The sequence below is a fragment of the Eufriesea mexicana genome, unplaced genomic scaffold (genome assembly GCF_001483705.2).
Source record: "Eufriesea mexicana isolate 0111107269 unplaced genomic scaffold, ASM148370v2 scaffold1312, whole genome shotgun sequence".
NCBI classification, from domain to species: domain Eukaryota; kingdom Metazoa; phylum Arthropoda; class Insecta; order Hymenoptera; family Apidae; genus Eufriesea; species Eufriesea mexicana.
In genome coordinates, this window is record NW_016909446.1 from 916,960 (window position 1) to 938,621 (window position 21,662).

Sequence of the window (21,662 nt, forward strand, 5' to 3'; positions counted from 1 at the left end):
CACTCAGGTAAGTTTGATGCCAGTTTCCAACACAATGCGCGTTTGCAAATACAAAACACCGTGTCGATTCTCTCTGCCAATACCGAGAACGGCGTCCGACTCTGAGAAGAAAAATCTAATTCAAGCATTGTCGCGATTATCCCACCGCGTGGCACTCGTTAATCCGTCCTCCGCGTCGACTGCGGAGGCAGCTAGCCGCGGCTATTACTCAATTACTGCTGGATGATGGCACGTAAACAGCCGATCGATCTTCCTTTTATCCGCGAAACAATAGCGCACGCGTGTGTAATGATCGCGGTGGCCACAGGATCGGAGGACACGACGGCGAAGAGGACGAAGAGGAGGAAGCACGTGAAAAAAGGCCTATCACGGCTGACTCAATGACAAGGAATGCATCTCTCTCGCGCGATACCCTAACGACGTCTTCAATATGCATTACGCCGTGTTCCACGCCGATAGCATCTGAAGATGCTCGTCGAAAACACGGAATCGTAAATAATTAAAGCTACGCTGGCAGCCGAGATAGGCGCGATTTCAACGGCAAACGTGATCGAAACCGGCTGCCTTCTAAGCGTAGTTTCGTGGTCTGCAGTTGCAAATTATTATTTACACAATCGATTCTCGGGAACAACGTGCGCGATGAGAAAATCGTTAGGAAAAACGAAGAAGCAGGGAAGGAGAGAGAGATTTATTTTTGAGTTAGACGCTCGGATAGTTGAATATGCAAATTCCTTTTACGAGGCGGAGACTGTAAATAATTTAAGATCGGGACGGAAGCTGGAAAAATCCTATCGGAGGAATATTGACGGCGACGTTGTCTCTTCTCGAGATTTTACGACGATCGGCGACACGCGACGAGGGAAACATCGTGGAAGGATCGAAGACGGAGACGAAGATCGCGGAACGTTGCTTTTCAGATAAACCAATCCCCGTCTTAGAGGCTTGATTACTTAATCGGCGTATTTTGCAACACGCGGGTTGGCCGTATACGAACTGACACTTAAAACGCCAGCAGTTTTTACAAAGACGTCGAGGTTCGCACGGGCAAGGCCGGGAATAAGTGACTCGTGAACTTGGCAATAAAGAGGTATCGGTGTCGAGCGCGAAATCGACACGCATTTATTTAACGAGAGACGCGAATGCTAAATCGAATTTTGCTTTGCAAACTTCGCGAAGAAATAAAAATATCGAACGACACACTAGATGGATAACGCGAAAACCATCTTTTAATATTTTGAATATACGCCTGACGTATTTGGATGAATTTCGAAACGATCTTTAAACAATCGGCCAATTTTTGTTAATCGAACATAACTAGGAGTTGTATTTAGAATTACCGGTAGTTAGCAGGTAATTGAAAATTGGTTAGGAATTATAGAAATAATTTGTACCGATTAAACGAGAAATCGAGAGATCGATGATCAAAGTGCTTACCTTGTTCGGTGCAGCAACCTAGAAGCGTGACGACGTTCGGATGGCTGCCGAGTTGCTGTATAATTTCGAGTTCTCGAACCAGATCTTCCTTCTCTCGTTCGGAAGCACCTTCCTTGACGGTTTTAACGGCCACTAATCGGGTAGTTCCCTGATGACCGGTCAGATCGTCGGCTTCAGCCTTCCAGACCTAAACACGAAAAAACAACACGTGAATCTGACTTTCTAATTGCATTTTAATTACGAGCTTTATCTTTCACGTAAAACTACAGTTCCATCTCTGAATCGCGAAGTTACAGGTTACAGGTTCGCGAAACTACACGACATATCAGCCATGCTCAACGGTAATTTTCCAATCAATCAACGCGCCTCGACTGTCAATTAAAACGATATTATCCAGGAACCTCGCAAGCAAATTATTCGTATAACGCAATGTGGTGTAAAAAAAGATTCGATAACGCGCCAAGTATCGTTACACAATAAACACTCGCGCAATAATGGAACCTGTCGCACCTAACCGGCCGATTGTTCACCTAATCAGTGGCGCGGTTAACGAGCGTTTCGAGAATAGCTAAACCGACGCGATAACTGAAGCTATGAGCAAAGCAAGACCAAACGTCAAACACTCGAAATCCATTACGTCGTCGCGAATCTCAGAAATCGGTAACGAACGATTCGCCAATTGCTCGTCGTTGGAACGTATAAACTCGCAAAATCGTTAAGCGATCGAACGAGGGAATAAAAATCGCGAGGAATAAATTACGATGGTTCCACTTTGGTTGGACGAAATGGCGGGGAAAGAAGAATAATATGGCGGCGATTAGGAGGAACGCGGGTTCATTGCTCAGAAATCGGTAACGAACGATTCGCCAATTGCTCGTCGTTGGAACGTATAAACTCGCAAAATCGTTAAGCGATCGAACGAGGGAATAAAAATCGCGAGGAATAAATTACGATGGTTCCACTTTGGTTGGACGAAACGGCGGGGAAGGAAGAATAATATGGCGGCGATTAGGAGGAACGCGGGTTCATTGCTCAGAAATCGGTAACGAACGATTCGCCAATTGCTCGTCGTTGGAACGTATAAACTCGCAAAATCGTTAAGCGATCGAACGAGGGAATAAAAATCGCGAGGAATAAATTACGCGGACGATGGTTTAACTTTGGTTGGACGAAACGGCGAGGAAAGAAGAATAATATGGCGGCGATTAGGAGGAACGCGGGTTCATTGCTCAGAAATCGGTAACGGACGATTCGCCAATTGCTCGTCGTTGGAACGTATAAAGTCGCAAAATAGTTAAACGATCGAACGAGGGAATAAAAATCGCGAGGAATAAATTACGCGGACGATGGTTTGACTTTGGTTGGACGAAACGGCGGGGAAAGAAGAATAATATGGCGGCGATTAGGAGGAACGCGGGTTCATTGTTGAAGCATCACGAGGCAGCTTCACGAGCCGAAATCCCGCGAGCGGCGCGCGTTTCGCGTTAACGTCCGACGATTTATTATCGCCGCCACTCGCCTCGGGACACGGTGTTCCTGTTCCGTTCGTGTCTGTGAGACGAATGCCTTACCTGGCCGAAGTTTCCTTGGCCGAGGACCGTCTGTAACCTAAGCTTATCTCTAGGAAACTCCCATCTGGACTCCGGCGAGGACGGGGGCGGCGGTTTCTCCGCTTCGTGACACTGCACAGAAAAAGAGGGCCGTATTGAATCGCGGACGATAATTATTTAAAAATGCCTGACGAATAAATCTGCCGCCGACCAGCTGCCTTTGATGCGCCGCGACTCCGGGCGGAAAGGTGAGCAGAGTGCGGTTCCGCGCGGTGAATTATCGTTTCTTCGCGGCCATTATTTTTGAAACTGGCATCCGAATAGTCGCGAGAGGATGGAACGTCGAAATGGCCCCGCGCGGGTCCAACTGCTCGATCATTTTTAAGGCTAAACTACTACTATGCTCGGTTAAATGACCGGTTTAACCGTGAATTGCGTCCGTTCCGAGGAAAAACGTCGCGGATGTTAAAATTCTCAACGTCCATTCTGCAAATTGCGTAACTTTTTTGAATACGTAAGATCCGTTTTTATTCATTTTTTCCTGGTAAATACGTAAACCGTTTTACGACCAAATTATTACAGAGAATAGAATATCTTTCGGAATAGCGTATCTTTTCTTTTTCGAAAATAAATAATTTCGTGGTCTTAACCTGGTGTCCTACGATTCGAGCTCTGATGGCGTGTGTCATAATAGACAGCGAAGTCGGTCACGCGTCGAGCCATGCCGTCCGAACACAACGAAGAATAACACGGCACTGAGGCAGAAGGATATCGGCGAAAATTAGCCGCGACCCTGAGCGGTGCTGTTTACGTTGGGCCCTATCTACAAACCACGCCCCTCGCACTTACTCATGTTTAATCATTGCCACGAGGCTCGCATTGTAGGTTAAAGATATCGTAAGATACAAGGAATATGGGTCGGCGAATTTTTGCTTAAAAATGTGATGAAAACGGTCCTTTATGCCGTCCCAGATTCAATATTAGTCCTCTGCGCTCGACGATTTTTCGACTAAAGAAGGCCACGAGTTGAAAAATTTTATGCTATTAATCTGACGATATTTTTGGAGCAGTAAATAAGAAATCGTGCAATAATTAACACGTTGAATTATTTAATTTCGATATCTCGCACACTGTTACGTTATTTTAAATTTGATCTATCAATTAATATCGAACTTCGAAATTTTATCAAATGGCGACTGAAGAGCGCCTCTCGAGTACAAAGGATTAATATTAAAATTGCTAACCTGTAAAGAACACTTAAATGTAACATATGTAACAAAGACATTTACACGTGGAAATAAACGAGTATACGTAATTAGATTTTTATTTTCAGCAACCGCGTGTTTTCTAAGTTGCAACGATTATTATTAGCATAATCCGATTAAGGGGAGATAATTAATTCGCGTTCGATTGGTGAACTATAGAATATCGGTAATGGCGGAAATAGCACGTGTAACTTACCAAGTGTTGTATCCTTGGAAGCTTCGTGATCGCCTTCTCGATGGACGTCTTGAAGTCGCCATTCTCGAGGTTCAACGCGTCCTTCCGGCAGCTTATTTCCGACGACGTGTCCGACTCTTCCAGCACCTGCGCAAAAATTAGCGTCATCGTGTTGCACGTGTAGCCGACAGGTACCCGACAGGTACATACGGACACGCGATATACGCGACGCCTCGATTTTTTCCGATTATTTTCGCAGCCCGTAAAGCAATCGTGACTCGACGCGCGAGCAGTACCCGGTAGCCGCGTTTTATCGCTCCTCTCGTTTGTTTAATTACGAGCGTTCGACGGGGGCCTTGCCGATCTCCTCGAAAGAAAAGCCTTCACGCAGACGCAACGAATGCGAATTTCATAGATAACGCCGACGAACTTGAAAACACCGAAGATGCAAACGTACAGTCGCCGGAGTCAGCGCAGAAAAACGAGTTTGACGTAAACGCGGGGACAAGACGTGATTTCTCGTTTTATTTCCATCCGACAGATCATTTTTCTCGCACTAGAGTCCTCACTGACGTAATAATTTTGCAACGCGAAATATGTTAGATAATTCATGCACAGATAACTCCATGCCTACTCGCGCCAGTGCATATCTGGATTCGAAAAACCACGTTCCTTTATTTTTTACAAAAATCAAAAATTTCGTGTCATCGAATTTTTCCTTTTATTTTCTCAATTTCTCGGATCATCGTAAATGCGTCGTAACGAATTCTGCATCCGTTAATTCTTCCTTCGGGGAGCGTTCGAGGAATGTCGATTTTTCAACGTCGAGGTTTAAATTTCTTCCATCGTCTCGAGGAGACGCGTAATTAAACGATTATCGAAGACAAAGACGCGATCGATCTCCGCATTATGTAATATCGTATTTATTTTCCCATTATCCCGAGGCATACCATCGATCGAGGCGTATGGGACGAGGCGATGCGTTTTCGTTGGAAAAACAAGCCGTCGGATAATCCCGCAGATACAATGAACCTGGCCATCACCGATCGACGATCGGACGTTCATTACAGATCCGGTGAATCACTGGCGAACCTTCGCGATACGCAAAAATTAGTCGACGACCGAGTTGTCGTGCCCATTCGCGGCGAATTCAGGGACAGGCGCGAAGAAATCGGCAGAAAAAGGAAACGATCGTGACACCTGATTTCTTCCCTCCCGCGCCATCGATTAATATCAAATATTTCCTCACGAGAATCTTCCTCCTACGTAAAAAGTCGCGAGCATACACTCGTCACTGTCCGACAAATCAAGGTCCTTCTTCCAAGGACCTCAAAATCGCACGATTCTTTTCGATCACGATCACAGCACCAACACGATGCCAAATGCAGAGACGCAAAATTTCGCGCAACTGTTTGGATTCTCGAAAAATTCCACGAACGAGGCTGACAACATCGATCCTTCGTCAAACCGGTCGAAAATAGACACGACTAACGAGACCTCGGATTTTTCCCTGGGACCTGCAGCAAGAAAAATATTTTCATCGTACTAAACCGTTAAAGAACCATCCCGCCGAGTCGATACGCGATGAAGAACGACGAGATCTCATTAACGATGCGGTTCATCACGATCCACGAGCAATCCGACGAAACTCGAACAGCAGAGTCGTTAACGACGCTTCCTAGTCCGAGCTTATGCCAGTTCCATCCACGCTGCAGGACCATGCACAACGATCCTTCATCGAGATCCATTGCAACGAGCACGGGATGAACGCTAATTCGAGCTTAGCGACGTCGTTACGCCAGGTCCTACGGCCCCGATCGGGCCCCATCGAGGAACCGCTTCACGGCGGCGGTCTCGAGCTAATTATCGAACTGTCCGGGCCGCTGCTGGCCACGTGGGTCTGTTTCGCGGCCAGGAGATAACGAAAGTCTGCCGGTTAATGGCCGGATGATAAATGCTCGCGGCCCGACGATAATCCACGGGGTCCGCGTAACGGTACCTAAGTGGCACTGCTATACAATTCGCGTTTCGATTTAGCGATCATCGGCCAGATACGCTTTACGGTACACCAATCGTAAATCAAAGTTTTTGCCAGGATAATACGAGCGGCGAGCAGCAGGGTAGAGAGGAAATTACACCCGCCAGACGGGAATCACGGAGAATAAAAATGAAACGTTTAGCGGCTCAAGGATACCATTTCGAATGGCCTAACCCTTCGTCCCAGCGGTTAGGAGCGTCGCTTTGAAATCGTTTCGTCGATCAAACGCGGTTAGCTCAGCCTCCTCCTTCCGACCGTGTTTCTCGGGGAACAGACTCTGGCAAACTCGTCCACCATTGTAACGTTTTTGCACCGTTCTCGCTGACCTAGAATCTAAAATCTCGGGCAAAAGAAGAATCGGGTGTGTCTTTGACGGGATTCGACGTCGTCGTGCACTCGCGAGATTCTTGGAATTTTTCGCGAAACCCGCGACTGATGGACGATCGAGACGTTCTTGCGCTGGTACGCCTGACCTACAGTCTAAACAGCGATATCGCGAGAGAAATCAGGCGGGTGTGCCTTTGACGGCGCGTGGTTTTGGTGTCGCGATGCACTCGCGAGATTGCAGCAGTCCTAACCGGACTCGCGATTCTTAAAATTCCGCGTCGGTTCCGAAGAAACGGAGCAAGAATAATTGCCTCGATTCGACCAAAGTGTCGAAAATTTTGATCGAAAAGATCGAAAACTGTGTCAACAATGGAGGAATGACCGCACGTTTTCGGACGATGCCGTGCAGCCTACGGTTTAACCCGTGATTCGAAGAAGCAGTTGGGCGTGTCTCTGGCATCGCGATTCAGTGTCGCGATGCATTCGCGAGATGGTTGAAATTTCTCGTGCGAGAGATTGCACGATCGTGACGATTTTGCGACGATCTGACCTACAATCCGAACCCTGATAGCCGAAAGGTAAGAGACGCGCGTTCGGTGGCAAGGTGCACTCGACCGGGTTGTAGGACGATCTAGACGTTTTTGTGTCAGTTGGTCTGACCTAGAATCTACAGGGGCACGGTAAATTGCACGATCGTGACGATTTTGCGACGATCTGACCTACAATCCGAACTCTGATAGCCGAATGGTAAGAGACGCGCATTCGGTGGCAAGGTGCACTCGCGAGATCGCTGAAATTTCTCAAGGAAGAGGCTCGACCGAGTTGTAGGACGATCTAGACGTTTTTGTGTCAGTTGGTCTGACCTAGAATCTACAGGGGCACGGTATCTCGGGCCGAGCCGGACGGGAACGGATTCGACGGCACGGTTCGATACACTCGCTAGTTCGACGTGACGAGATCGACGGTCGTCAACGAACGTCGCGGTGTCTCGAGAAGGTGAGACGAGGTCGAAGATACGAGGAGACGAAATATGTAGTACACACGGGCGGAGGTACTGTTCCGAAAATAACCGGGTCACTGACACCAACCTTGTTCCTACACCTCCGCGAACTTTCACGTGAAACGGAGTCTGGCCAACGGACCAGCACCAAACATCACCAGACCACTTTCATCCGACGACCTATATTAGACGCGTACAAATACTTTCTAATCCGAAGAGCGTGCTAACTAGGCTCACTTTAACCCGAATCCCTCACTAGTCGGACACTCACCTTACGATTCCTAAGTATCAGTCTTCTGAGAATTAGAACAACGCCGACGGCGATGGGAAAGACGACCAGAGTCGCCAGGATGTAGCTGACCACCGCGACCGTCTCCTGCGATGCAATGGCGTCCCCGTCGTGTCTCTTCGATATCACTTCACTGATATTCACCGACTCCCTTGGACTGACCGATATCAGACCGGTCTCGAAGAACGTCCTGTTCAGTTCGCTGGGATACACCGAGGTGTTGTATTCCGGCAGGATCGCGTGATGATAGATGGGCCTGTGTCTGGTCCGGTTGTTACCACTTCCGTTCGTGGATCCTCTGCCGGGGCCCGTCGGTGGGACATGCGTGGTCGTCTCGCGGTTCTCTTCGTTCTTGTCCTTCCTCGTGGTCTCCGGGACACGGCTGGTGCTCGTCGCGTCGTTCGTAGCACTCTTTGGGGTAACCGTCTCGTCGATTTTCTCGGTCGTTCTCGGGGTCTCGGGTCGCTTCGAGCTCACCGGAAGCTCCGCCCGTCGTTCCGTTCCGCGGGAGAAAGAGTTCATGGGACCACTGCCGTTGAAGATGTCGGAGGTATTGTACAGATGCATGATGGGTAAGACGTCGTCTTTGTCGGACGACGCGTCCTGCGATTTGTCGGACAGGTTACGACCTCTGACTTCCGGCGATCTCTCACCGGACACGCGTTTACCAGGTTCCTCCGCGGATGGCCCGGTGGACGTCTCCGATTTGGCACCCTTCGAATCCGAGGTTGTACTTTGGTCTTGGGGGATCGTGGAGATCTCGATTTGCACGGTGGTGACCGTGGTGGTCGGAGGTTCCGTCGCGATAGGCCAAGTCGTTGCGCCGGCCGTGGTCGTGGTCATGGTCGCGATCGCGTCCTTGGACCTGTACATCTTTTGGATCTCCGATGGATCGAGGTTCGACATTCCGAAAGGTTTGTCGCGATCGATCGTTTTGGTATCGGTCACCTGGTGGTCCGCGGACTCGGTCGGCTTTACGGTGAAAGTCTGCTTCTCGACCGACGCGCGAGCCGCTTCCGCGATTATTCTGGGTGTAACCGGAAAAACTGGCATCGGCAACGGCGTCGCGGCGGTCGTTTCTTCGGGCACGATCGTTTCGTCGACTGTCGCGGTCACTGTCACGGTCGGCGAGCCGCTTCCGTTCTCGCTACCATTATCCGCACCACTCGCGCCATTTCCATCGGACGCGCTGCCATCGCTCGCGGGAACACTCTCGTTTTCACTTCCGAACACGGCATTTTTGTCTTTGGTATCGACGTTGGCGTTTCCGCTCGGCGAGGTTACCACTTCCGTCAAATTACTCCCGTCCTCCTCGGTCGAGTTCACGGCCGTCTGAGCAGCAGTAGTGGAATCGATCGTTTCTTCCACGGAGGGAGCAAAGGGAACCGTGGTGAGCGAAACTCCCCGCTGCATAGCGACACTCTCCGCCGTGATATTCTCCATGACGGTACCCTGGGTACTCGGATTCTCGTCTACTCGCGCGGTTACCCTAAATCCTCCACCCTCGACCGCATCCTCCGAGCTCTTGGTCCGAACGAAGCTCTTCTTGTCGCCGATCAATCCTGACCCGTTAACCGTCATCAGACTCGCGTCTACGATCTTGCTCGTCCCTTTCACCCTCCTGTTGGCAGACGCGATCTGGCCATTTGGCAATCTTCGTCTCTTTGCTATCACCGATGGAACGGCGTCCTCGTCGGGACTCGCTCCGGTTCGCTGATTCAGCACCGCGCTGGCCGACTTCCTGAGGAACCTCCTGTCGTTGGATCCTTCGAGGTCCGTGTTCCTGGCCTTAGCGTGATTCCATCGGACGGCGCCTCTGTGGCTCACTTCCGTCGGCTTCGCTGACCTCGGCCCGCTCTTGTTTACGCTGGTCAGCTGCAGCGGCGACGTTCCGTTGACCGCACGTTGCTGCGACTGTGGCGGCGCGACTGTAACCACTTTCCTCTGTCGTTCCCCCACCAGGTGGGCAGCGGACGCTTCACCGGCTGCGGCTGCTTCGACGGTCGTGCCGGCACTGAGTTCCGCCGGCGCTCGGCCTGCCTCTATACCACTACCGGCACGAGGAAGCAGAAGAGACGGCGGCGGTGGCTGACGCCGCTGCGCTGATCCGGTCGTTATCTCGGTCGTACCGGTGCTCCGCTCTGGACCTCCTTGTTCCTCTCTGCTTAACCCAGGTCCGGTGTAGTTGCGCAATAGCCGCGTCACGTTCGTTATCGTGTAAGCGTACACGTGCTGCTGCTGTTGTTCCTGCCGCTGATGTCGATGCGGATCCTGATTCTCCTCGTGCTCTACCTTGCTACTCCCTTCTGGTTGCTGCTGCTTCTGTTCCCGATGTCCAGGCTTCGCCCGTGCCACCGCCGGCTCCATCGTAAGCGCTGCCTGCTCGCCGCTCCGGGCAGAAGCGATCCTCGTCGTCGTGGTCGTCGTCGTTGTCGTCGTGGTCGTCGTTGCAGCCGTGCTCGGAGTGGGAACATCGCCGGAAGCCACGCCGCGAACTCGTTCCTCCGTGGAATCGACCGGTTTAACGGTATACTTCTCCGCAGCGTCCGCGCCGATCGCGAAACTCTCCTCCAAGCTTCCCTCGGTCACGATGATCCTCAAGGTAGAGGTCTCCGGCGATGTCCAAACGATTCGAAAAGCGTCCGTGGTCGACCGACCGATCTTGTCCCTGGACGTCGAGGTCTCGATGTTGTTGCTCTCGCGAGACCCCGAGCTCTGTGTCCGGTCCGATCGAGCTTCGTCGGATTTTACGGAAACCACCGGATTATCGCTCGCGTCGTACACGTCGATCCTTCGGATCTTTTTCTCCGTCGGCTCGTCGTGCATCTCCGTAAAAGACGATGGATTCGCGGTGTTCGACGTTTCGTCGACGACCACGGTCGAATTCGTCGAGTTCTTTATTCGTCGCGCGTAGCTTTTCGCCGATTTAGTCTGCTCGACTCCGTTGAGCGCGGTCGAGGCGCTCTTGGCCTCGCTCGGCTTGTCCGCGGGACGATCCTTAAAACCGATTTCACTTTCTGCCCCGGTCCGCTCGTACGCGTTCGCGGAAACAGGCTGGCGGTACGGTATCTGGGTCGAGTTGGTCGCATTCCTCGTTTCTGCGAGCACGTGGGTAGCAGCACTTCCTCTCTCGCGCCGCAGCTGGTCCAGCGTGTCAGCGTGAGCGGACGGGTTATCGTCGCGAAATTTATCTCCAGCCGCGTCTGTTCTAGCCTCCGATTGCGTACCGTTTCCGCCGGTCTCCTTCGCTGCAATAACGTTCCAGGCGATCGTTGCCTCCGTCGGCCTCATCTTCCTGTAGTAGACGCCATTTTCCGGGCTCCTGAACGCGTTCTTGATCTTCGACACCTTGTTCTTCTCCACCGTTTGCCGTTCCACCGCGATGTTCATCTCCTCGTTCATCATCTCCTCTAGCCTGGGAACCGGGACAGGCGTGGTCGAGCCGAATCTCTTCATCGAGTACCTTCTTCGAGAACTGGGTACGGTTGGTACCGTCGGCGTTGCGACCTCCACCGAATTATTTCCCGTGCTGTTCTGCATCTCCGGCTGGATCTTTTGACCGAAGTAGAGGAACTGAGACATGTCTTCCACGGGTATGTTGCTCTCCACCGGTCTGAAATACTTGTACAACGACTCCGGCATCGAGACGATGTTCTTCTTGCGAACTTCCGGGTCCGAAGCTTTCTGGGGACCCCCAACGAGGGAGGGAAAGCTCGTAGAGGACAAAGGAGCGGCAAGGTTCCTATGACTGATCGAATAATTGCCTTTCGGATTGTCGGAGATTGGTTTACTCCCGACAATCGATACCGCGAGGCTCTCGTTGCTCGGTTTTCTCGAATTCTGCTCGATCGTCTGTTTGCCTTCCCCCTCCGTCGACACGAACTCGATGTCCAAGTCTTTGCTCGATAATTCCGGTACGATGATCTTGCTGCTCGCTGCCTCCTCGTCCGCCTTGCTGCTCGCTGCTGCAGTTACGTACATTCCATGCCTGGTCTCCTGAGCCTCCAGAACATCCGGCGAGTCTTTCGCGGACGCGTCGAACGGTCTTGGTGTGCGGTTCAGATTCCGAGATTCGATTGGCCGTTGGCTGAAGATCTGTCGTCTTCTCGCCGCGAGGATGCTGCGAAGCGCTTGCTCCCTCTTCGCCTTCGACGCCGGTAGCTCGGCTTGAAGGGACATGCGACCCTGACGATGATCGCCGATCGAGGACTCTGGAAGCAAACAGTACGCCATCAGCTTTAACGAGCCATTCTCAACTTCCAGTGTAAACCACATATCTCTCCTTTTTCTTTCTCGCTTCTTTCTCTTTTTCTGCAATCGCCAGATGCTACTAGGATGAAGGAAGATCGTTTCGTTTCCAGAGGATCGATCTTATACGAATCGCGTGAAATAATCGTGTTTGGAATTATTAACCTTTCGCACTCGAAAGATTCCATCACGTTCCTTTATAAAAATAACATTGCGGGATTTTTCAGTCATTTATCGAAATACTCCAGAGAAAGAGAGAGAAAGAGAGGGGAATTGCACGTAAATTACCGTTTCATTTTATTATTTCACGTATCGTTACGTCGTATATTATTTTCGAGTTAATACCGAATATTAATTCTTCCAATTTTACCAACTGACGTTAAAACTCGATAAATTTAAACGAAACGATTCGTTCCCTGTTAAGGAAAACCTCGGAATTTCCTTGGTACCAGAATTAATCACACAACCGAGTATCCATCACGCTGCGTTTTGCCTATTAATACGCGGCTATTAATACAGCTTCGTTATTTCCATTCCCAGCGCAAGACTTTCTTTTCTCCTCGATCTTGACACGCGAAACAGACCTAAGCTCGTTTCATAAGCGTTACGCTTATCAGCGGATCGTTTCTACCGCGTTTCCACAGAATTACACGGCAATAAGCGGAGCGTCCGCGGTGTTTAGTGATCTCGATGTGAATAATTGGCCACAGTAGGGTGGCGCGGCATAATCACGACATGCAATTCCGCCTCGTTCCGGCACTATTCGTAGAGGGAAAGTTCGGCTAATGTAAACGGATCCGTAACAATGCATCGAGAAATAGTGGAACAGATAATAGTTACACGAGCCCGCGCTCGCCAGCGCGAATTCCTTTCCATCTTTTCAAGGCACGCGTACGCCAAAAGCGTTCAACGCGATGTCTCTGCGCGATACGAGACTCGGATTAATCAAACGCTCGCGTCGCTGTTCGAAAAGCGGACACGATTTATCGACTAATTGTAATTTAGTTTGAAATATCAATTTTATCGCGATATGCAGGAAACTAACCGTGTGCGGAAGGATACATCCAGTTTATCGATAGCGTAACACACACGCACACACTGAAATACGAACAATGTAAATGTTCGAAAAGATTACAACGACATCGTTTCAGGTTTGGGACTGGACCTCGAACAACAAAGAGCCTTTGATCGAACGGCAGACGACCCTCCGACGAGAATACAATAAGATACGTAACCACTTGCGCTGACAAGAAATTCACAGGTGGTCTAGTGTTTCTGTGACAATTGTTCGACGACGTGTATACCACGTGGTTGGCGATTCTGTCACAAAAGCATTACGACGTGCGTGACACGTCTTTCCAGCGCAAGTGGTTAACCCTTTCGGATGGAGCGGTTTCGTGGAGCCTAATCGCTGTCGCGATAGTCATTCGAAACTATCAGCGCTCATTTTCGTTCATAGCGACGCTGGCAATAAGAATTTAAAACAGTCCACCACTTGGGACGTGCAGTCCTAGGACCGCAACAGCGAGCGCATATACGAGTTCCTCAGCCAAACTGATGGTTTCCGCCGAACGCGTATATGCTCGTTCGCAAAGGGTTAACACCTAAAATCAGCTATTGACCCGTCACATCTGACACACCTGGCATCGTTGCATTGCTATAGTTTGTTCCAATCTTATCTCTCTATCTCACGAGACTTCTACCAAAAGTAGGTCCAACCTTTCTATTATCCATAGACTGATTATCACTCGGCCCATTCCATACCGCATTCTATTCAAATTACACAGCGCCAGCGAAATGGGATAAACACGGCGCGAATGAGAACGAATCGAAGAACGAAGCACCGAAACGAACGGAACGCTCCTCGAGATCGCGGATGGCCGACTGGTCTTGTTACTTCTTTTTCTCCTTTCTGCTTCTTTTTTTTCTCCTCTTCTCTTTTTCCTCTCTCCACGCAGGGTTCCACGGACCCTGTACCGTTACTTCACGGTTCCGTACGCGGCAACGAACGTTTGTTTCTCCGCGTCACCTCTTCAGGCCCAGTCGTGCCGTTCGAATCCCCGCAGTCACGATCCGATTAAAATCGCGTGTCAAATTCGAACCCGAGCCCGTGATTCGGCACACCGTTAGACAGGTCGAGGCACGATCTAACGAGACGGCGATCGATCGCGAATATTTCTGTCATTTCGATCGTGACACGGTTCATCGGCCGCGTGCTTCCGATTTAGGATTTAATTTCGTTCGGCACCGGTGGCTAATTGAAAAATGGCAGGACAGCCGCGTTTTTGTTCGTGAGATTAGTCCAGGCAGAGGAAAAAGCGGGCCCGTGAGAACAGAATTTGGACGATGGAATATCAAGGCCTTAGGTCGAGTTACCTCGTGCATGTAGACGAGAGCAGGACTTTCATCGCGATCGTGGATTCAGCGGCAGGAGAAGGAGAAAGGATCCCGATGGTACCGTTAGTAGCAGCGAAGCTCGGTACTCGTTTATCGTTCTTGAACTTCCGATCAGGTACCGAGCAGACTTTTAGGAGAAAGTTGCATCGTTTTATTATTACGGGTCATTACTTAGAACGTAGTAAAATTAGATTCCCGATGACGATTTACCTGCTTCCTTTAACTCGTTCCGTGTCATGTGTACCATTTGCGGTACACGTTAAACTTGATCTGCAGGCCACGTGTACCATAAATGGTACACGCAGACATATTTATTTGATGCGCTGAGAACGTGTTTCGTGACAAATTTAATTCTGAAGATAATATATTTCCAATAAAAGAATGAGGCATTATACAAAATGCAGCATAGAACAAAGCACGTAAATTAGTTTAATTGTTATATAGACAATAATTATTAATTACATGTAATAGTTGACTTTTTTAAAGAAAGAGATGCATAAAAATCGCTGCAAAACGTCACTACTCTTCTAGTTTTCTTTACTAATAAAAGATTTTTCAGCTGGCTAATTTTTACATAAATGGTACAAGGTGTGATAACTATTCTAAAGAAGGTAATTACTTATGGATCGATGATGCAATGACATATTGTGTGATAATATATCAATTTTTAGCGAAAACAACAAATGGCCTGGAAATCATGTCGGGCAAAAACCTGCTAATAAAAGTAAGGGGGCGAACGTCTTGGAAGGATACGAAGCAAGTTGAAATCGAGAAGCAATTCGATGATCTTCCTCTCATTTCTACGCGAAGAACGATGAGATAAAATTGAAATTTCTTTCGAAATTAATTCACTTTCTTATTCAAACGATTCGAACACTTTAAGCCGAAAAATAATCTTACGATAGATATATAACTTTTTCGCAGATTTATATTTCTCGAAACTCGATGATAAATTAAAAGATAATTTCTTACTTCGATTTGTAAAAATTCGATCAACGAGCACCGATATTTCACAACCAACTAAGCAATGGCGTTAATAATAACAAAATTAAAATTACTAAATTAATATACAATATTAAATTACGTAAATCTAAAATAACAGGTATTAATAAAATAATTTCAACATGAAAAATTAAAAAATATTAATGATATTAAATAAAAAGAATCGTTTTAGTGTCAGAACTTTTTAAAAACTCGTGTTGGATAGTATCATGTGCTTCCTTCGTTTAACTGCGAATGATAGCTACTCTAAAGCTGCTTACTTATGCACACGGTTTAGGTTAACGTGCACGTTAACGAAATGAAATGAACCTAGCCGAGCAGAGCCAAATTCGAGTCGGGACACTTCCCGTGACACCGTTAACAGCATCGAGGGGATAGTGGACTCACCCTGTCGCAGGGTCGGAGGAGCTAACGGTGTCCCTGAATGAAGAAAGGATGCGGTTGAAGTCAAGTGTCAAGGTCCCGGGTCAAACCGCTTTATAAAGACGGACGAGAGGAGATCTCTATCTCGACTGGCGATACGACAAAGAGAAAAGAGGAAAGGGTGTGATAACACCGTAGCGGTATCTCAAGGTAATTACATGGTACCGGTTTCCTTATAAGCGGGCAGAAATAAAAGATATCCAAGAGGCGACTCGCCACGCGGACGACCAATCCCAGGCGACTCGTGTCCATTTTTCCATCGCATTCTTCGCTAATCTACGGTATTTCATCGGTCGGATCGCCTCGAGTACTATCAGCGATGCGACGCAAAACAAAGTATACCTGCGCTAATTTACCGATATCTCGCTTTGCTACACGCTTCCAGGCTAATGAAAAATACCGATCCTCGGCCGGCGTTATCGCCGATGCCTCGCAGATTTTATTTATAGCACCGGTGATCCGTTGAAAAACAAATAATTCTCGCTATCCGACGTAATCCGCCATTTTTGCCACGGCAGCTGACGCCTAAGCAAACACTAGGCTCGCGCCTATTCTCTCGTCGATACCCCCCCGTATCGCGTACGAACTTCGTTCTTATCGAATAAAACGCAAAGTGGCACAGGTGTTTATCTTCAGAGGGAAAAAATGGAGGAAAATGTCGTTCGAGGAGCGCGGATGATAAGCGTAGGATTAAACGGGTAAACAAATAAGCGTCGCGATATCGGGCCAGGTATCGCGGGAGAAATAATTGGTCGTGCCTAGAGTGTTCGCCGATGAATTTATTCCCGAGGTGTTACAAATCGGTAACGTGGCCGCAATTAGAGGTGGCCAGTAAATCAGTCGATCTGCTCGTTCTTCCGGCAACGTTCAACAGCCTCTCGCGAAGTCGCGATAATTTACACTTTTTCCCAACGACCCTCGCGCCTAGGCGTGCAGGGACAAAATTTCTTCCGTGACCCGCCACGATGTTCCGCGGCGCGAGAATGACCGCATCAGGTACTTACGTCTCCATATGCACGCGCATAACTTACAAGTCTACGACACGCGGAAAGCGGCTTTAAACGCGGGAGAACCGCTTCCGTGGTAAATCATCGGTGACGGGAAAAGGGATGCCCCTGTGCACGGCTAACACAGTTGTCTCGCTGTTTCCACGGTGCAACGTAAACTATGCATAAATTTCCCCGTGTTTTTCCACCTGCCATCCGCGCTCCTCCATTTTCGCAAATCGACCATTCCCCGGGGATGCGCTTATCCCTCGCGCGAGTACATTTAACGCGTCGAGTGCTATGTCAAGCACGCGTGTCGCACTCTGAACTCCTGCACGCACCGTTTCAACGCTTTCCTTTCTACCACCGTACGCACGGCCACATTTCACGCATACCTGCTTACGTATCACTTGTCAAACTGGTTACAATACCGGCTGTTTCGAAAAATTGCCGGGTAATTGAATGCAGGTAATGGTTAATTTAATAGAGATAGATGTTGGGAGATTGATTTATACGTAACACGTGACGAGACGTGAAATTCAGCGACGAAAGCGATCATATCGAATGCAGGATTAGTATTTCCAGGGTTGATACTTCTCTCGTGAGGATTAATTTTTTAATCCGATAGATGTCATCACAAATTTGTCATAAGGTAATTATTATATTAGTCTCACGAGGCGTGACAAGAAATTCAACGAAAATCGTACAAGAATACTCGAATGATAAAAATAAAATAATAAATATCGTTACGATCATTAACGCTAGGTTTAATAAATTAACGCTACGCGTCATTTCGACGTATTTCGAACATCAAATTGCAATTTCTGTTGGGATTTTAGGAAGAAAATCAGAGATAGGAATACAATAAGCATCCATGAACCTAGTGTTAAATTGCATCCTACTCTCGCGAGTATAGAAGAGACTGGAAGCGGTATTCGGGAGCACTGAAACCGAAATAAACCTATTAACAGCAACGACACGGTGCTTGCCGCGTAAAAGCTCAGCATCTCGCGCGGTGTCTTGCAACTGGTAACTCGTCAAAGTACGACGCAACATTACGAAAAATTGTTTTATCGAGGCCAAGTATGATTGACGACCCGCCTACCTGAAAAAAGATACGCCCCTGCGCAGAAGCAGGGCCGTAAACTGCACCGCGAGACACGGTATTTCACGAGACGAATCGCAGCCCGTTCAAGGAGCGATTATTTTCAGAATTTCATCAACATATTCGCGATAAACGCGAATTACCACGCGTGAATCCTTATTAAGCGGTCGCCGTATATAAACAAGCTTACAAACAAGCTTGTCTGCGTTTCGCGCGTGAGAGGAATACTCAAAGATTGAGATACGGATAAAAACGGTCCAGAAATGGGAAAAATATCGTGGAATTTGGCGGACAGGCTAGGTTTCTAAGTATTAAACGCGATTCGAAATTAATGCGATACTAATACCTGCAAAGGGATTGTTCTACCCGTGGCTGATAAGAAAAGTAACGAGACACGCGGCGTTTACGTTACACACAGACACAGGGAGCCCGGGGGATCTTCGTTCGTGGCTTTCTCACACGCGATGGTACATCGACATCTTCCACCCTATCGTGCGGTTAATGGGCGATTCTCGTTTTGTTTCGCCACGAAAAATGACCCCTTCTTCCATCCCCGGCTAAATGAATGGGTGTGCGAATCGGCGGAATCGGACGCCACGCGATTCCGCCATTTTCGTTGCCAGCATTCAGCTTTGGCCGAGCAAAAATTCCACGTTGGAAAATAAACCAGCAAAAATTGACATTTTTCCTAGCCGTTTTCGAATTTATTTGCCATAATATCGGAATTTCTATAAGGTACTATATGCAACGAGGGTGAAACGCGTTTCCGTGGATTTCGCAATAATTTTACGACTTTTATCGTAAACATGGAGCTACTCGGTGTCAATTTATTTTCCACGAGCAAGTGTCTCGACCAATGTCGAAGAAACCCTCTTCTCGAGTGATCCGCTGTTTGATTATCGGAGCAATCTGCCCATGGAACCAAGTTGAGGTTCGTACGACCACCGACCGTGGCAAAAACGTGACTACCAGATCTCGTTTGCTGCCCAGGACCACCGATATGATTGCCACGAGGATACGCACTTTGTTGCATGGAACGGTGCAAACCGGTCGCAATTTGCTGAACAGGCTTAATCGAAACTTTGTTCATTCGCTGCTCGGGAAAACGAGTTATCGAAATATTAGATAAATCCATACAGTAAACGTTACTCGTTGCAAGCTTACTAGGAACAGATAAACGTAAAAATTCCATACTGTTACAAATTTGTCTGTTATCAAGAAAAATGTCGTATCGTATCCCTCAATATGAAAGGTACGATTATACATCATCGACATTATTCGAAAAAAAAAATTAATCGTTATTTATATATTCAACGTTTTTCGTGGCAAGTTTAATACCGACGAATTAATTTGGAAAATAGCAATTTTCCCGATATCGTACTAGATGACTCGAGTACCAAAAGAAAAGAAGAAATCACGTAGAATTTCACGAGACGCGCAACTTTCCATGATTAACTCGCTTTCAACGTCCGAGTGTCGTTAAGATGGAGGCACGGAACGGGGTCCAAGAGCAGCGTTATTCGATTCAAGGATCGAATGGTTTGCACATCGAAGGGCCGCGATTTTGCCGGTGCAGCAGTTGCGGGGAAACGTGAGTTCCGACACCGGGCTGTTCTTGGTCCTGCATCCTGAGGTCCTGAATAATGCAGACCACCTATTATCCCTTCCGGAATCGCGAGTCATCATCTGACCTTCTGCACTCGCGCTCAAGAATCCACGTTGCACGGAATTCTAGAGGGTTTACCATGGGTGTCCTCCCTGTGCCGCCGTGAAACCGGAGGAACCCCGGCCGGAACGAAAAAATCGCTTAGGGATAATAATAATGGCGGCGGGGAGGCGGAGTGGCGTCGCGTAGAAGAAGGCACGAGAAGTCGTGGGTTATCGCCGCGAACGTGACCGCATAAAAGATCGTAATGTTTTATGTGAACACGTGTATAAGGAAGGTCAGTGCTGTTCCTTCTGTCCTTGTTTCCTTGATTCCACCGCGGCTCTCTCCGCTAGAACAGCCATTGTTCCGCGCGGAAAACAGCCATGTCGTCGGACGATGTAGCGATTACTGTTTCTTCATCGATCACGACGGCCCGAGGGGCTGTTGTTCTTTCGTAGCATCGTATCTCTCGTTTGCTGGCGAGAGAGGAGACAGTCGCGAATTTTAAATATCCGATAAACCACGCTGCCTCGGAGATATGCGAAAAGTTTGAAGGGAACAGCGGCAACTTCGAACTCGCTCTCCGATCTTCCATCCAGCTATGGTCGAGGCTTGATTGATAGCTGTGCATATTATTACGTAGGGTGGATTTCAATTTTACGACGATATTCGATAATCTAACATTAAAGCTACCGTGACCTAATCACCGCCCTTTAAACTTTCATCGAAAATCCAGCTCTGCTCCCGTTATTCCATTTTTCGAAGATTTCTTTTTCACTCTCCGGTTATTTGACCGCGGTAGGTTTAATTTTAAATATCCCGTGGGATAGAGCTTTATGCGACAATGGTTACATAGATTTTTAAATATATATGTATTGGAATGAGTGGAACAAGTATGAATGGGATGACCACTCTCCGGTTATTTGACCGCGGTAGGTTTAATGTTAAATATCCCGAGGGATAGAGCTTTATGCGATAATGGTTACATAGATTTTTAAATATATATGTATTGGAATGAGTGGAACAAGTATGAATGGGATGGAAATATCTAATGAATTCAGGTTATTATGATAAATGAGTAACGATTGAAGTGTTGTGCGAATTGTGTATGTTAATGTAATGTATGAAAGAAGAAAGAGAGAAGAGAGTGATTTGGAATATGTCAGTTGCAATTGAGTATTAATAGAGAGAAGACGTGTGAGCATGTAATAGTGATAAAATAATTATATATCAGCCTAATATTTATGTTTCATAATCTTTGTAATTAAATAAATAATTGTTCTTATTGTTATTAAATTTCATCCACCACTAATACTTTATTTGAACGCTCTGCTTGTTTTAATTGTTACTAAGTCTAAATAAAGTTAAGTTGACTAATAAATGGCGTCCGACTTTTACAGTAGACGATGTTCTTTTGTTTACCAGTACAAAGCAGCGTTTTATTATTTATTCGTCGAATATTTTCCAATATAATAACCGCTATACTAGATTTTTCAATGAATATCGTCACCTGTTAATGGCGATCAAAACTCGCGCATTTAACGCGAGATCCATAATGATCGATAGACCGATAGATAGATAGAAAAAGGAAGGAATCTAAAATAAAATCACGTAGTCGAATATCGAAAACACCACCACCGATTGCAGAATTTAAAATCGAAAGATTAAAAACTAAAGGCCCATAAACTGAGCGCTTGGAGAAGCGCAAGTTGGCGATTCGGTAGGATCTATTCCGAGATCCGAAGGAGACCGACTCTGTAGGGTTTCTCGCGTGG

At 47.8% G+C, this 21,662-nt stretch overlaps 1 protein-coding gene across 1 annotated transcript in view; it reads right to left on the minus strand.

Moving 5' to 3' along the window:
* The window catches only part of LOC108547898 (mucin-19), a 257,441-nt gene that overhangs the window by 12,484 nt on the left and 223,295 nt on the right, over nucleotides 1–21,662 (minus strand). Inside the window, exons 2-5 of the mRNA XM_017900607.1 lie at nucleotides 8,061–12,289; nucleotides 4,446–4,571; nucleotides 3,006–3,116; nucleotides 1,435–1,621 (exon numbers count right to left, since the gene is read on the minus strand). Of these exons, the coding sequence (XP_017756096.1) occupies nucleotides 1,435–1,621; nucleotides 3,006–3,116; nucleotides 4,446–4,571; nucleotides 8,061–12,289 (4,653 nt within the window). The remainder of the gene's footprint in view (nucleotides 1–1,434; nucleotides 1,622–3,005; nucleotides 3,117–4,445; nucleotides 4,572–8,060; nucleotides 12,290–21,662) is intronic.